This window comes from Salvelinus namaycush, chromosome 7 (assembly GCF_016432855.1).
Source record: "Salvelinus namaycush isolate Seneca chromosome 7, SaNama_1.0, whole genome shotgun sequence".
NCBI classification, from domain to species: domain Eukaryota; kingdom Metazoa; phylum Chordata; class Actinopteri; order Salmoniformes; family Salmonidae; genus Salvelinus; species Salvelinus namaycush.
In genome coordinates this window covers 4,183,941-4,201,524 of record NC_052313.1, presented here as the reverse complement: position 1 = coordinate 4,201,524, position 17,584 = coordinate 4,183,941, and the positions used below count along the sequence as shown (strand labels likewise).

Genomic DNA, 17,584 nt, shown 5'->3' with positions numbered 1-17,584 from the left:
TGACCTGACCCTCATTAGACCCCTAACACAGTGGTCTGCTCAGGGGTCACGGAGATGACCTGCACCCTCATTAGACCCCTAACACAGTGGTCTGCTTAGGGGTCACGGAGATGACCTGCACCCTCATTAGACCCCTAACACAGTGGTCTGCTCAGGGGGTCACGGAGATGACCTGCACCCTCGTTAGACCCCTAACACAGTGGTCTGCTTAGGGGTCACGGAGATGACCTGCACCCTCATTAGACCCCTAACATTGTCTATATGAGAGTATGTATACATATATCACTACTGTAGAGTCCTATAGGAGATACAACCATATATACAGTACCAGTCAAAAGTTTGGACACACCTACTCATTCAAGTGTTTTTCTTTATTTTTACTATTTTCTACATTGTAGAATAACAGTGAAGACATCATCACTATAAAATAACACATATGGAATCATGTAGTAACCATAAAAAAAAATTGTTAAACAAATCAAAGTATATATTTTATATTCTTCGAAGTAGCCACCCTTTGCCTTGATGACAGCTTTGAACATCTAGTACTGGGTCAAACCCTGCTTTGCCTCCAGAACGGCCTGAATTCCTCGGGACATTCAACAAGTTGTCGGAAACGTTCCACAGGGATGTTGGTCCACGCTGACGGAAAGGCATCACACAGTCGCTGCTGATTGGACGGCGATACATCATGCTGCTAACAGAACGTTCCATCTCATCATCTCATTATGCTCTATAGGGTTGAAGTCTGGAGACTGACCAGGACACTCAGATGAACTGAACTCACTGTCGTGTCCAGTGTTGGTGATCGCATTCCCACTGGAGCCGCTTCTTCTTGTTTTTAGCTGATAGGAGTGGAACCCGGTGTGGTCGTCTGCTGCAATAGCCAATCCGTGACAGGGACCGATGAGATGTGCGTTCCCGAGAGGTCGTTCTGCACAGCGCTGTTGTTTATCCGTCTGTGACCCCTCGGTTTGCACGATTCTTTCCATTCTCCTTCGACCTTTAATCAACGAGTTGTTTTCGCTCCCACAGGACTGCCTCTGACTGGATGTTGTTTTGTTTGTCGCACCGTTCTCAGTAAACCTTAGACACTACCGTGCGGGAAAAGTCCAGGAGGCCGTTTCTGAGATACTAGAACCCCGGTGTGTCTGGCACCGATGATCGAACCACGCTCAAAGTCGCTTAGGTCACTCGTTTTGTCCACTCTAACGTTCAACCAAACAGTAACTGAATGTCACGATGCCTGTCTGCTTCATATAGCGAGCCACGACCACGTGACTCACTGTCTGTAAGAGTGATCCATTTTAGTAAACGGGGGTGGAGTACCTAGTAAACTGTCTGGTAAGTGTACGTCTATATAATTGACCTGACCCTCAACCCAGGTAAGGGTCCAGACTTCAGAGGCCATTCATCTGCATATAAACACTATGTATACTTAAGTATGGTTATGTATCTCATACATATAATTTATGTATTATGTCTAGTGTGTAATGTACAGTGTCTATTTTAAATACAGCAGTACCGTGTGTCTAATACTATTGTTCCCCTCGGGACATTAAAGTTCATCCTGTCCTATCTGTCTGTCTATGTATCTTACCTGTTCCTGTCCAATTGAGGTCATCCCAGGCGAGGTGAGGCTCACCTGTCCCTATGTATGCTTATGAATGGTTATAACTGTCTAGGAATGACTTTGTCTGTCTATGTATCTTACCTGTTCCTGTCCCATTGAGGTCATCCCAGGTGAGGTGAGGCTCACCTGTCCCTATGTATGCTTATGAATGGTTATAACTGTCTAGGAATGACTTTGTCTGTCTATGTATCTTACCTGTTCCTGTCCCATTGAGGTCATCCCAGGCGAGGTGACCATCTGTCCGGCCATCTGACCCACTGGGGCCATGCCGCTGGCGTTGGTAGCCATGGAGACGTTGAGGTTCATTCCGTTGCCGTTGTACATGGCTGCGCCCCCGTTGGTCTGCTGCTGCTGGGTGAACTGGGGCGGAGACTGCTGAGTACTGAACATACTGGAGGAAGGAGAGAGAGAGAGATAACGAGAGGTAGAGAGACAGAGACCAAGAGAGAGACCGAGAGAGAGACGGAAAGAGAGAGAGAGAGAGAGAGAGAGAGAGGGGTTAGTAGGTCTGCTGGGTGAACTAAGGCAGAGATTGCTGAGTACTAAACAGACTGGAGAAACGAGAGAGAGAGAAGGATTTGGTTTAAACTCAACTAAGTATAGAGAGCTCCTAGACTATTTTATGAATATGCCTCATTCAAATTCAATTGATAACCCAAAGAAGGGTGGGGTTTTACACTCAACTATATGGAAAATAATCATACATCATTTGGTGTTTATTGAAGACTAGATAACCCAAATTACGGTAGTTGATCTGTGCTGGACTGATTGTTGTGGATATTCAAGTGCTGAGCGATTAGTGTTTTGAGGTCAGTTTCGGTTCGATTCTGAAAAAATTGATCACGGTTTTCGGGTTCTGATCATTTAAAAAACAAACATTAAATGTGATATTTATTATGTGGGTTGAATGCTTTAACGACACAGAATAAAACATTTAATACAAGTCCCATGATGGTAGTGACTGTGTGTTACTGCTGATCGATTATTAACCATCATTTACTCACTTTAATAAAATATATCAGTTATTGTTTATATTACATTAGATTTATCTGATGACTTTATTATTTAATTCCAAGTCATCATCTCATCTCTGTAGAGCTGCTGTCTACGCTGTCTGACAACATCACTATTTCAGTAGTTCATTAAAGTAAATAAGGCTTTATGACTGCTGAATACCAACTATCAGTCACTTAGATCATGTATTTACAGGTAGAGATACCTGGTGAAGAAACTGCTCTCCATCCCTCTTGGTCACACTGGCTTCTACCTCTCTCCGTGTCTGCCCCACACAGACCGGACAAGTAGGATCCTACTGCACTGTTGGAGCTAGGAACACATGCATTTCGCTACACCCGCAATAATATCTGCTAAATATGTGTATGTGACCAATAAAATTAGATTTGATTGGATTATGGTCATTGTAGTTAATTAGTACGTTTTCTCGGCTAAACTATGTAGAATATTGGCCTGTTGGAAACTACATCTCCATTCTACATCGTTCAGGCTTGATCTGATTTATCTCTAGAGAAACTACAACTCCCTACTACATCGTTCGGGCTTGATCTGATTTATCTCTAGAGAAACTACATCTCCATTCTACATCGTTCAGGCTTGATCTTATTTATCTCTAGAGAAACTACAATTCCCTACTACATCGTTTGGGCTGGATCTGATTTATCTCTAGAGAAACTACATCTCCCTACTACATCGTTCGGGCTGGATCTGATTGATCTCTAGAGAAACTACAACTCCCTACTACATCGTTCGGGATTGATCTGATTGATCTCTAGAGAAACTACAACTCCCTACTACATCGTTCGGGATTGATCTGATTGATCTCTAGAGAAACTACAACTCCCTACTACATCGTTCGGGATTGATCTGATTGATCTCTAGAGAAACTACAACTCCTTACTACATCGTTTGGGCTGGATCTGATTGATCTCTAGAGAAACTACACAGAGCTCATAGAAAAACAACAGAATGAAATGGAATTGAACCGAAGTCGGTCAATTAGTTGTTTAAAAAACAAATTATGGTTAATTGCTCAGCGCTAATATTTGTAGACAGATTCTTAACATCCACAGACAACTGAATGTTTGATAAACATTGTAATAAAGGACTAGCTCTCTTCTTTGACCTCTGATTATTGGGACAGTTTTACGGTACAGGTTTCCAAAGCCCAACCCTGTGGCCCCCCTCTTTCTCACTCACCTGTTTCCTCCCATGTTCCCCTGGGGCGGCCAACCGTTCATGTCAGGCGACGCCTGGAAAGTGGAGCTGCCCTGGCTCTGCTGTTGCATCATGGGTGACTGGGCATGGGCCATCCTAGGGGACAACAGGGGACTCTGGGGCGTGGCCTGACCACCAAACCCTCCGTCAGGCTGCTGGGACATACCTGGTAGGGTTAGAGGTCAGGGGTCAGTTCTGGGGGGAGGGTCAGGGTTAAAGGTCAAACAGGTCTGATCTAAAATGCTCCTGGGTGAAGTGTCCCTAGGTACAGATCTAGGATCAGCTTTCCCTTCTCCCAATCCTAACCTGTACACAGCGTTTCCCAAACTCGGTGTTGGGGACCGCAAGGCGTGCACGTTTTTTTTTTTTTTTTTTTACCCTAACACCACACAACTGATTAAAATAATCAAAGCTTAATGATGAGTTGATTATTTTAAAAAAATCAGCTGTGTAGATCTAGGGGGGGAAAAAAACTTGTACCCATTGGGGTCCCCAGGACCGAGTTTGGGAAACACTGCCTTAACCATTAGCGAGGAGAATGCTAAACTGACCCAAGGTCAGCGTCTAGAGGCGACTTCACCCTGGCCTACACCATCTAAAAACATAGCTCTAACACTGAGGTATCCATACATTTTATTATAATAATAAAAAATAAAAAAATACATTTAATTTATGACTCTCTTTTTCATTGAAAGACAATTGCAAAGTGCCACAGTGAGTCTGATGTTGTTGTAACTGAAATATCTTCCCAGACTGATTACTAATGTTTAGGTCCCTGACGGATTTAAACTGAACACAAACGTGTACATTCGCTCCCAGTACTCTGAGTTAAAGAACAGTCAACGACACAGCTACAACTGATGAAACGGCCACAAACACACACAGTATATATACTCTCTCAGAACAGGAACAAGAAACTACTGACTGAAAAAAAAAAAGGATTCAGTCATATTCAGTTACCTCTCTGACAGAATACAAAATGTCCTTTCAATAGTTAACGTATTAAGAGACAACACACACACACACACACACACACACACTGACACACTCACCAAAACACAAGCAAAGCCTATAAAGATTCAGAGGTCATCTGTTAGGGATTAGGGCGTGTACAGGCATTCCAACGGGAGAGAGGACTACATGCACGTAAGTGGTCCTGTCCAAAAATCTACCCTATTCCTTACATAGTGCACTCCCCTTTGACCAGAGGGCTCTGTAGGGAATAGGGCGCCATTTTGGGGGACACATATTTAGTGTGAGCAGCCGAGGATAGAGGGAGTGGAGGAATGCAAGGATGAGGGAGACCGGTGAGAGAGAGGGAGGGAGAGGGGTCAACCACACCACCACACTTTGTCACACAGGATAATTTTCAGATTAACCTGGGATTACATACTACACTGGGAGACTAAGGGGGATTAAAATATGATTTATGTATGATTAAATATTGATCTGATTGATATGCATTAAATGGGAAAATCAGTCATATCAAGCACCATTAAAAAGTCCCAATAAAATAGACAAACAGCACTGTAACATACTGTGTTTACAATGTTTGTAACACGGAGATTAAAATGTTATGTTTATCGCATTACTCTTCTGATTTATAAAGGAACGTTTTTACTTTGCAATGTGGAAGTCTAAAAGTACCTTAAGTTGAAACACACTGACTGTAATCTTCTACATTTACACACATTGTATATAGATTTATCTACTGTGTTATTGACTGTATGTTTGTTTTACTCCATGTGTAACTCTGTGTTGTTGTATGTGTCGCACTGCTTTGCTTTATCTTGGCCAGGTCACAGTTGTAAATGAGAACTTGTTCTCAACTGGCCTACCTGGTTAAATAAAGGTGAAATTAAAACATTATAATAAATAAATGATCAGGGTGTCTGCTAAATGTACCTTGTATGGTACCGTTTTCTGTCCATCTACTGCCCTCTAGTGGAACATATGTTTTATGGCCTAAATCAGGAGTACCAATCAGGATTGGCTATTAAATCAGGTGGACCAATCAGGATTGGCTATTAAATCAGGAGGACCAATAAGGAATGGCTATTAATCAGGAGGCGGATTAATCTATTTGTTATCAATGTAGTGGTCATATGAGGGTGAGCAGCACAGAACTTATATTAAGCATGTGATGGTGTATGACTGGAGAGACACACCCCTGGGGTAGAGGGTATGACTGGAGAGACACACCCCTGGGGTAGGGGGGTATGACTGGACAGACACACCCCTGGGGTAGGGGGGTATGACTGGACAGACACACCCCTGGGGTAGGGGGTATGACTGGTGAGACACACCCCTGGGGTAGGGGGTATGGCTGGACAGACACACCCCTGGGGTAGGGGGGTATGACTGGACAGACACACCCCTGGGGTAGGGGGGTATGACTGGACAGACACACCCCTGGGGTAGGGGGGTATGACTGGACAGACACACCCCTGGGGTAGGGGGTATGACTGGACAGACACACCCCTGGGGTAGGGGGGTATGGCTGGTGGGTTGTAAGACCGTAGTACCTGAGTTTGGGAACTGAAAGGCACTGAGCTGCTGTACATGAGGGCTGACTACGGCCCCAAACTGTCCTGATCCCCCCATCATCATCATCATCTGGGAGGAAGGAGAGCCATGCAGGGCTTGGTGGGGGGGGGGAGAGGTGGGTAGGCTGGGCGAGAGGGAGGAGAAGGGGCTGGTAGAGGGGTGGGGAGGAGGGGGTGTGGCCAGGGCCGGGCCTGTACTGGTACCGTAGCTGGGTGGGAAGGGGAACTGCTGGGGGTTGGTGGTCTGTGGGATCCGAGGGTTACTCAGGCCTCCCGATAGGCCACTTGCAGCAGCCGCGGCGGCGGCCATATTGGGAGGTAGGTTGAGTCCCTGGGCTCTCATCACCGTGTTCCTCTGCTGCTGCGCCGTGATCTGCTGCTGCTGCTGCTGTTGTCTCTGGTGCTCCAGCTGGCGCTGCCGCAGGTGGTTATTGAGAAGTTCTCTCTGCCGTTGTGCCAACATCTGTGCATTGATGGTCCCCTGGAAAGAGGAAGAAAAAGGAGACGGAGTTAGATTGAACAATTTCTACAAAATGATCATTGTTTTCTGGTGAATTAAAATACTGGTATTATATCTGGTTACTGTGCGTGTCAGTAAATTACCTGGTTGGGTTGTTGGACTGTAGAGGTCCATATTGATATATAATCCCAGTTACCTGGTTGGGTTGTATAGGTCCATATTGATATATAATCCCAGTTACCTGGTTGGGTTGTAGAGGTTCATATTGATATACAATCTCAGTTACCTGGTTGGGTTGTTGGACTGTAGAGGTTCATATTGATATATAATCCCAGTTACCTGGTTGGGGTTGTTGGGTTGTAGAGGTCCATATTGATATATAATCCCAGTTACCTGGTTGGGTTGTTGGACTGTAGAGGTCCATATTGATATATAATCCCAGTTACCTGGTTGGGTTGTATAGGTCCATATTGATATATAATCCCAGTTACCTGGTTGGGTTGTAGAGGTTCATATTGATATACAATCTCAGTTACCTGGTTGGGTTGTTGGACTGTAGAGGTTCATATTGATATATAATCCCAGTTACCTGGTTGGGGTTGTTGGGTTGTAGAGGTCCATATTGATATATAATCCCAGTTACCTGGTTGGGTTGTTGGACTGTAGAGGTCCATATTGATATATAATCCCAGTTACCTGGTTGGGTTGTTGGACTGTAGAGGTCCATATTGATATATAATCCCAGTTACCTGGTTGGGTTGTTGGACTGTAGAGGTCCATATTGATATATAATCCCAGTTACCTGGTTGGGTTGTTGGACTGTAGAGGTCCATATTGATATATAATCCCAGTTACCTGGTTGGGTTGTTGGACTGTAGAGGTCCATATTGATATATAATCCCAGTTACCTGGTTGGGTTGTAGAGGTCCATATTGATATATAATCCCAGTTACCTGGTTGGGTTGTTGGACTGTAGAGGTCCATATTGATATATAATCCCAGTTACCTGGTTGGGTTGTAGAGGTCCATATTGATATATAATCCCAGTTACCTGGTTGGGTTGTTGGACTGTAGAGGTCCATATTGATATATAATCCCAGTTACCTGGTTGGGTTGTTGGACTGTAGAGGTCCATATTGATATATAATCCCAGTTACCTGGTTGGGTTGTTGGACTGTAGAGGTTCATATTGATATATAATCCCAGTTACCTGGTTGGGTTGTTGGACTGTAGAGGTCCATATTGATATATAATCCCAGTTACCTGGTTGGGTTGTTGGACTGTAGAGGTTCATATTGATATATAATCTCAGTTACCTGGTTGGGTTGTAGAGGTCCATATTGATATATAATCCCAGTTACCTGGTTGGGTTGTTGGACTGTAGAGGTTCATATTGATATATAATCCCAGTTACCTGGTTGGGTTGTTGGACTGTAGAGGTTCATATTGATATATAATCCCAGTTACCTGGTTGGGTTGTGGGAGTGTAGAGGTCCATATTGATATATAATCCCAGTTACCTGGTTGGGTTGTAGAGGTTCATATTGATATATAATCCCAGTTACCTGGTTGGGTTGTTGGACTGTAGAGGTCCATATTGATATATAATCCCAGTTACCTGGTTGGGTTGTTGGACTGTAGAGGTTCATATTGATATATAATCCCAGTTACCTGGTTGGGTTGTAGAGGTTCATATTGATATATAATCCCAGTTACCTGGCTGGGTTGTTGGACTGTAGAGGTCCATATTGATATATAATCCCAGTTACCTGGTTGGGTTGTAGAGGTCCATATTGATATATAATCCCAGTTACCTGGTTGGGTTGTTGGACTGTAGAGGTTCATATTGATATATAATCCCAGTTACCTGGTTGGGTTGTGGGAGTGTAGAGGTCCATATTGATATATAATCCCAGTTACCTGGTTGGGTTGTAGAGGTTCATATTGATATATAATCCCAGTTACCTGGTTGGGTTGTTGGACTGTAGAGGTCCATATTGATATATAATCCCAGTTACCTGGTTGGGTTGTAGAGGTCCATATTGATATATAATCCCAGTTACCTGGTTGGGTTGTTGGACTGTAGAGGTTCATATTGATATATAATCCCAGTTACCTGGTTGGGTTGTGGGAGTGTAGAGGTCCATATTGATATATAATCCCAGTTACCTGGTTGGGTTGTAGAGGTTCATATTGATATATAATCCCAGTTACCTGGTTGGGTTGTTGGACTGTAGAGGTCCATATTGATATATAATCCCAGTTACCTGGTTGGGTTGTAGAGGTCCATATTGATATATAATCCCAGTTACCTGGTTGGGTTGTAGAGGTTCATATTGATATATAATCCCAGTTACCTGGTTGGGTTGTTGGACTGTAGAGGTTCATATTGATATATAATCCCAGTTACCTGGTTGGGTTGTAGAGGTTCATATTGATATATAATCCTAGTTACCTGGTTGGGTTGTTGGACTGTAGAGGTTCATATTGATATATAATCCCAGTTACCTGGTTGGGTTGTTGGACTGTAGAGGTCCATATTGATATATAATCCCAGTTACCTGGTTGGGTTGTTGGACTGTAGAGGTTCATATTGATATATAATCCCAGTTACCTGGTTGGGTTGTTGGACTGTAGAGGTCCATATTGATATATAATCCCAGTTACCTGGTTGGGTTGTTGGACTGTAGAGGTCCATATTGATATATAATCCCAGTTACCTGGTTGGGTTGTTGGACTGTAGAGGTCCATATTGATATATAATCTCAGTTACCTGGTTGGGTTGTTGGACTGTAGAGGTCCATATTGATATATAATCCCAGTTACCTGGTTGGGTTGTTGGACTGTAGAGGTTCATATTGATATATAATCCCAGTTACCTGGTTGGGTTGTTGGACTGTAGAGGTCCATATTGATATATAATCCCAGTTACCTGGTTGGGTTGTGGGAGTGTAGAGGTTCATATTGATATATAATCCCAGTTACCTGGTTGGGGTTGTTGGATTGTAGATTTTGGTTCATATTGGACACTCCACTCATCTGGTTCATCATTGGTTGGCGATTCTGAGGAGAACGGGTAAACAGGCGTTTTACCATCACCACACATTGATATCAAGCTTCTGATGAAGCCATACAGGAGTCGGCACACTGCTTTCACATTTCCATGCATACCTCAGAGCTCTAGTATCCAACGTAACATCACCACTATTCAAGGCTGTGATACCCAAACAGCAAACCCACATTGTGAAGACCTGACACAATGGGAGGATATAAACCCCTGTAGTAACCAGTTGTAACAGTCAGATATAAACCCTGTAGTAACCAGTTGTAACAGTCAGATATAAACCCCTGTAGTAACCAGTTGTAACAGTCAGATATAAACCCTGTAGTAACCAGTTGTAACAGTCAGATATAAACCCTGTAGTGACCAGTTGTAACAGTCAGATATAAACCCTGTAGTGACCAGTTGTAACAGTCAGATATAAACCCTGTAGTAACCAGTTGTAACAGTCAGATATAAACCCTGTAGTGACCAGTTGTAACAGTCAGATATAAACCCCTGTAGTGACCAGTTGTAACAGTCAGATATAAACCCTGTAGTGACCAGTTGTAACAGTCAGATATAAACCCTGTAGTGACCAGTTGTAACAGTCAGATATAAACCCTGTAGTAACCAGTTGTAACAGTCAGATATAAACCCTGTAGTGACCAGTTGTAACAGTCAGATATAAACCCCTGTAGTGACCAGTTGTAACAGTCAGATATAAACCCTGTAGTGACCAGTTGTAACAGTCAGATATAAACCCTGTAGTAACCAGTTGTAACAGTCAGATATAAACCCCTGTAGTAACCAGTTGTAACAGTCAGATATAAACCCCCGTCTCTCGGTCAGTCCGTCCGTCTCTCCCCCCCGGTCCGTCTCTCCGTCCGTCCGTCTCTCCCTCCGTCCGTCCGTCTCTCCGTCCGTCCGTCCTTCCGTCTGTCCGTCCTTCCGTCTCTCCCTCCGTCCGTCCGTCCGTCCTTCCGTCTCTCCCTCCGTCCGTCCGTCCGTCCGTCCGTCCTTCCGTCTCTCCCTCCGTCCGTCCTTCCGTCCGTCTCTCCGTCCGTCCGTCTCTCCGTCCGTCTCTCCCTCCGTCTCTCCCTCCGTCTCTCCGTCCGTCCGTCCGTCTCTCCCTCCGTCTCTCCCTCCGTCTCTCCCTCCGTCCGTCCGTCTCTCCCTCCGTCCGTCCGTCTCTCCCTCCGTCCGTCCGTCTCTCCCTCCGTCTCTCCCTCCGTCCGTCCGTCCGTCTCTCCCTCCGTCCGTCCGTCTCTCCGTCCGTCCGTCCGTCCGTCCGTCTCTCCGTCCGTCCGTCCCTCTCTCCCTCCGTCCGTCCGTCCCTCTCTCCCTCCGTCCGTCCGTCCCTCTCTCCCTCCGTCCGTCCGTCCCTCTCTCCCTCCGTCCGTCCGTCCCTCTTCCCTCCGTCCCTCTCTCCCTCCGTCCGTCCGTCTGTCCGTCCCTCTCCCACCGTCCGTCCGTCCGTCCGTCCCTCTCCCCCTCTCTCATCGTCCGTCCGTCCCTCTCCCCCTCTCTCATCGTCCGTCCGTCCCTCTCTCCCTCCGTCCGTCCGTCCCTCCCTCCCTCCGTCCGTCTCTCTCTCCCTCCGTCCGTCCGTCCCTCTCTCCCTCCGTCCGTCCGTCCCTCTCTCCCTCCGTCCGTCTCTCTCTCCGTCCGTCCGTCCGTCTCTCTCTCTCTCCCTCAGTCCGTCCGTCTCTCTCTCCCTCCCTCCCTCCCTCCGTCCGTCCGTCCGTCCGTCCCTCCGTCCGTCCGTCCGTCCCTCTCTCCCTCCGTCCGTCCCTCTCTCCCTCCGTCCGTCCGTCCCTCTCTCCCTCCGTCCGTCCGTCCCTCTCTCCCTCCGTCCGTCCGTCCCTCTCTCCCTCCGTCCGTCCCTCTCTCCCTCCGTCCGTCCCTCTCTCCCTCCCTCCGTCCGTCCGTCCCTCTCTCCCTCCGTCCGTCCGTCCCTCTCTCCGTCCGTCCGTCCCTCTCTCCCTCCGTCCGTCTCTCTCTCCGTCCGTCTCTCTCTCCCTCCGTCCGTCTCTCTCTCCCTCCGTCCCTCCCTCCGTCCGTCCCTCTCTCCCTCCGTCCGTCCGTCCCTCTCTCCCTCCGTCCGTCCGTCCCTCTCTCCCTCCGTCCGTCCCTCTCTCCCTCCGTCCGTCCGTCCCTCTCTCCCTCCGTCCGTCCGTCCCTCTCTCCCTCCGTCCGTCCGTCCCTCTCTCCCTCCGTCCGTCCGTCCCTCTCTCCCTCCGTCCGTCTCTCCCTCCGTCCGTCCGTCCGTCTCTCCCTCCGTCCGTCCCTCTCTCCCTCCGTCCGTCCCTCTCTCTCCTCTCTCCTTCCGTCCGTCTCTCCCTCCTTCCGTCCGTCTCTCCCTCCGTCCGTCCGTCCGTCTCTCCCTCCGTCCGTCCGTCTCTCCCTCCGTCCGTCCGTCTCTCCCTCCGTCCGTCCGTCTCTCCCTCCGTCCGTCCGTCTCTCCCTCCGTCCGTCCGTCTCTCCCTCCGTCCGTCCGTCTCTCCCTCCGTCTCTCCGTCCGTCCGACCGTCCGTCACTCCGACCGTCCGTCTCTCCGACCGTCCGTCTCTCCGTCCGTCCGTCTCTCTGTCCGTCCGTCCGTCTCTCTGTCCGTCCGTCCGTCTCTCTGTCCGTCCGTCCGTCTCTCTGTCCGTCCGTCCGTCTCTCTGTCCGTCCGTCCGTCTCTCTGTCCGTCCGTCCGTCCGTCTCTCTGTCCGTCCGTCCGTCTCTCTGTCCGTCCGTCCGTCCGTCTCTCTGTCCGTCCGTCCGTCCGTCTCTCTGTCCGTCCGTCCGTCCGTCTCTCTGTCCGTCCGTCCGTCTCTCTGTCCGTCCGTCCGTCCGTCTCTCTGTCCGTCCGTCCGTCCGTCTCTCCCTCCCTCCGTCCGTCTCTCCCTCCCTCCGTCCGTCTCTCCCTCCCTCCGTCCGTCTCTCCCTCCCTCCGTCCGTCTCTCCCTCCCTCCGTCCGTCTCTCCCTCCGTCCGTCCGTCTCTCCCTCCGTCCGTCCGTCTCTCCCTCCGTCCGTCCGTCTCTCCCTCCGTCCGTCCGTCTCTCCCTCCGTCCGTCCGTCTCTCCGTCTGTCCGTCCGTCCGTCTCTCCGTCCGTCCGTCTCTCCGACCGTCCGTCTCTCTGACCGTCCGTCTCTCCGTCCGTCCGTCTCTCCGTCTGTCCGTCTCTCCGTCCGTCTGTCTGTCTCTCCGTCCGTCTGTCTGTCTCTCCGTCCGTCTGTCTGTCTCTCCGTCCGTCTGTCTGTCTCTCCGTCCGTCTGTCTGTCTCTCCGTCCGTCTGTCTGTCTCTCCGTCCGTCTGTCTGTCTCTCCGTCCGTCTGTCTGTCTCTCCGTCCGTCTGTCTCTCCGTCCGTCTGTCTCTCCGTCCGTCTGTCTGTCTCTCCGTCCGTCTGTCTGTCTCTCCGTCCGTCTCTCCGTCCGTCTCTCCGTCCGTCTGTCTGTCTCAGTACCTGTTGTACCTGTAGCCGGTGCTGCAGCTGTAACCTCAGTGTATTAGGCTGGTTAGGAACCACCGCTTGGGGCCTCAGCCTCATGATGGGGTATCCTGGTCTGGGGCCCATCTGGCCAGCCATTGGGTGGAAACCTTGACCTGTGGGTAGAGGAGGGAAATTAGAACTTTTTCATGGCTCTCTTCTCCCTTTGCAGCAGGCTTATAGTGAACAATGTGCTTGGAATATCGAATCGCAATACATATTGATTCGTAACTCGTATTGTGGTAAAATTTAAGTGTGTGGTCCCTGCCAATTCCCACCACTACCTGTGGGGTCCTGCATGGGTCCGCTGGGCCCAGGGCCATGGTACCCTCTCTGGGCTAGAAGGGAGCCAGGTGTGGGGTCCTGCATGGGTCCGCCGGGCCCAGGGCCGTGGTACCCTCTCTGGGCTAGATGGGAGCCAGGTGGCGGTTCCTGCTGGTGCTGCTGGCCGTACACTGGAGGCTTCTGGTCCAACAACATGGACGGGTCTGAAGAGAACTGATCCTGATCTACAGACTGACCCTGTTGGGAGAGAAGAGAGGGATGAGAAAGAGGAGAGGAGAGAGGGACGAGAAGGAGAGGAGAGAAGGATGAGAAGGAGGAGAGAGGGATGAGAAAGCGGAGAGGAGAGAGGGATTTGAGAAAAAGGAGAGGAGAGAGGGGTGAGAAGGAGAGAGGGGTGAGAAGGAGAGGAAAGAGGAGTGAGAAGGAGGAGAGAGGGTTGAGAAGGAGGAGAGGAGAGAGGGATGAGAAGGAGAGAAGGGAGAGAGGGATGAGAAGGAGAGAAGGGAGAGAGGGATGAGAAGGAGAGAAGGGAGAGAGGGATGAGAAGGAGAGAAGGGAGAGAGGGATGAGAAGGAGAGGAGAGAGGGGTGAGAAGGAGAGGAGAGAGGGGTGAGAAGGAGAGGAGAGAGGGGTGAGAAGGAGGAGAGAGGGATGAGAGGAGAGAGGGGTGAGAAGGAGAGGAGAGAGGGGTGAGAAGAGGAGAGAGGGGTGAGGAGAGGAGAGAGGGATGAGGAGAGGAGAGAGGGATGAGGAGAGGAGAGAGGGATGAGGAGAGGAGAGAGGGGTGAGGAGAGGAGGAGGAGAGGAGAGAGGGATGAGAGGAGAGAGGGGTGAGAAGGAGAGGAGAGAGGGATGAGAAGGAGAGGGGTGAGAAGGAGAGGAGAGAGGGGTGAGAAGGATCAAATGATAGATGTAAAAGAGGGAACATCCAAGAAGGAGCTACAGAAACATTTGAGGGAGCAGAGAAAGAAGAGATGGAAGAGCTGAAAAAGAGGACAAAAAGAAGGAAGAGTAAGGACAGAGATGGTAGAGTGAAGACAGAGATGGTAGAGTAAGGACAGAGCTGGTAGAGTAAGGACAAAGATGGTAGAGTGAAGACAGAGATGGTAGAGTAAGGACAGAGCTGGTAGAGTGAGGACAGAGATGGTAGAGTGAGGACAGAGATGGTAGAGTGAAGACAGAGCTGGTAGAGTGAGGACAGAGATGGTAGAGTGAAGACAGAGATGGTAGAGTAAGGACAGAGCTGGTAGAGTAAGGACAGAGCTGGTAGAGTAAGGACAGAGCTGGTAGAGTGAGGACAGAGATGGTAGAGTGAGGACAAAGATGGTAGAGTGAAGACAGAGCTGGTAGAGTGGGGACAGAGATGGTAGAGTGGGGACAGAGATGGTAGAGTGAAGACAGAGCTGGTAGAGTAAGGACAGAGCTGGTAGAGTAAGGACAGAGCTGGTAGAGTAAGGACAGAGCTGGTAGAGTGGGGACAGAGATGGTAGAGTAAGGACAGAGCTGGTAGAGTAAGGACAGAGCTGGTAGAGTGGGGACAGAGATGGTAGAGTAAGAACAGAGCTGGTAGAGTGGGGACAGAGATGGTAGAGTAAGAACAGAGCTGGTAGAGTGGGGACAGAGATGGTAGAGTGGGGACAGAGATGGTAGAGTAAGGACAGAACTGGTAGAGTGAAGACAGAGATGGTAGAGTAAGGACAGAGCTCGTAGAGTGAAGACAGAGATGGCATAGTAAGGACAGAGACGGTGGAGAAGGAGAAAAGATGGAAGAGTGGACAAGAAAGAAGGATGACAGACAGATGGGAACTAGTGAGAGGAGAGTGATTCTGACATGTCCCACCAGACCAGGTATAAAGAGATCAGAGATGGTGGAGAGTGATTCTGACATGTCCCACCAGACCAGGTATAAAGAGATCAGAGATGGTGGAGAGTGATTCTGACATGTCCCACCAGAAAAGGTATAAAGAGATCAGAGATGGTGGAGAGTGATTCTGACATGTCCCACCAGAAAAGGTATAAAGAGATCAGAGATGGTGGAGAGTGATTCTCCTGTCAGAGATATTAAACTATTAGGACAAAGGAAGAAAGGACAGAGGCCTTAATTGGATTGCTCAACTCCTCTTTCCTCAAAGGTAATGAAGGAGAGGTGGTGAGGAGAGGGAACGTGGATGAAAATGTGCTTGTATGAAATGAGACTCCTTCTCCACTCAGGCCAATGACATTTATAAATGTGTGAAGGGATCACATTAAGTTAGTTGTGCAAGTCATTTTCTAGATTAATAATAAGAAACATATTGTTTTTAAAAACAGGTGCATATTGTTCTCCTTTGACAAAACAAAAGCTGATTCAAAACGGGGTGTGGCAGATTTCAAAACTCTTCCGAAGGACTCAGGTAGGATACACATCACTATAGTCAATGAAAGGACGGAGGAGAGGCGGTGGAGGACGGACTTTTTCCCAAATGAGAAAAGGCCAGATAGAGTGAAGAAACAAAAGAGATGGAAGACTGGGATCAGGGACAGACTGACCTGTCCCATCAGAGTAGGTATCCCCAGGGCTCTGTCTATCTCCTCCAGGCCATCAAAGTCCTTTAACACGGTGTAGAGCTGGGACAGGAGAGCCCCCTCATCACTACCACCCCCATCACCAGGACCACCAGGCCCCTGACTCTGACCACTGGGCCCCGGAACCCCACACAACACCTCCTGCTGCTGCTGGGAGGCATACAGAGACCTGGGGAGAGGAGGGGAGAGCGAGGGGAGAGCGAGGGGAGAGGGAGGGGAGAGGAGGGGAGAGGGAGGGAGGAGGGGGGAGAGGGGAGAGGAGGGGAGAGGGAGGGAGGAGAGGGGAGAGGGAGGGAGGAGAGGGGGGAGAGGAGGGAGGGAGGAGAGGAGAGAGGAGGGGAGAGGGAGGGAGGAGAGGGGAGAGGAGGGGAGAGGGAGGGAGGAGAGGGGGGGAGAGAGAGGGAGGAGAGGGGAGGGGAGAGGGAGGGAGGGGAGGGGAGAGGGATAGAGGGGAGGGGAGAGGGAGGGAGGAGAGGGGAGAGGAGAGGGAGGGAGGAGAGAGTTGTCACAAAGTGCTATACAGTAACTCAGCCAAGACCCCAAAGAACAGACAAAGCAGCAGCACAGTGGCCAGGAAAACCCCCTGAAGGAATACAGTAACATGGAACTCAAAACTACTTCCTGAAAAACCCCTGAAGGAATACAGTAACATGGAAACTCAAAACTACTTCCTGAAAAACCCCTGAAGGAAAACAGTAACACGGAACTCAAAACTACTTCCTGAAAAACCCCTGAAGGAAAACAGTAACACGGAACTCAAAACTACTTCCTGAAAAACCCCTGAAGGAAAACAGTAACACGGAACTCAAAACTACTTCCTGAAAACCCCCTGAAGGAATACAGTAACACGGAACTCAAAACTACTTCCTGAAAAACCCCTGAAGGAAAACAGTAACATGGAACTCAAAACTACTTCCTGAAAAACCCCTGAAGGAAAACAGTAACACGGAACTCAAAACTACTTCCTGAAACGGATTCGTATGTGTTTTACTCCCTATATAAAGCAGTGTATGGACGGCTGTGTACCTGTTCTGATTGAAGGTGGTTTGCTCGATAGGCATCACGCTGTCTGGCCACGGAGCCGTCTGATTGGGTGGAGCCTGTTGCTGGGAGAACTGGTGGGGCCCCATACCCATGTCTGTTAAAGAGAGATTCAAAGGAACATAACTTAAAACAACCATATGTCCATACCAGGCTGAGTTACTAGAGAGATGATGATTGGTGTCAGGATGAAGTGTGTCAGGCATGAAGTGTGTCAGGATGTTATACCAGTGATTGGCCAACAGATGGGAGCCTTGTCCCCCTCAATGCTCTCCTAACTTTACATTCACATTTTAGTCAT

General features: G+C 48.8%; 1 protein-coding gene across 1 annotated transcript in view; it reads right to left on the bottom strand.

The window, feature by feature from the left end:
• The window catches only part of LOC120050913 (nuclear receptor coactivator 2-like), a 178,398-nt gene that overhangs the window by 15,028 nt on the left and 145,786 nt on the right, over positions 1-17,584 (bottom strand). Inside the window, exons 15-22 of the mRNA XM_038997439.1 lie at positions 17,269-17,380; positions 16,207-16,411; positions 13,677-13,914; positions 13,378-13,508; positions 9,857-9,934; positions 6,391-6,892; positions 3,848-4,031; positions 1,829-2,024 (exon numbers count right to left, since the gene is read on the bottom strand). Coding sequence (XP_038853367.1) covers positions 1,829-2,024; positions 3,848-4,031; positions 6,391-6,892; positions 9,857-9,934; positions 13,378-13,508; positions 13,677-13,914; positions 16,207-16,411; positions 17,269-17,380 — 1,646 coding nt within the window. The remainder of the gene's footprint in view (positions 1-1,828; positions 2,025-3,847; positions 4,032-6,390; positions 6,893-9,856; positions 9,935-13,377; positions 13,509-13,676; positions 13,915-16,206; positions 16,412-17,268; positions 17,381-17,584) is intronic.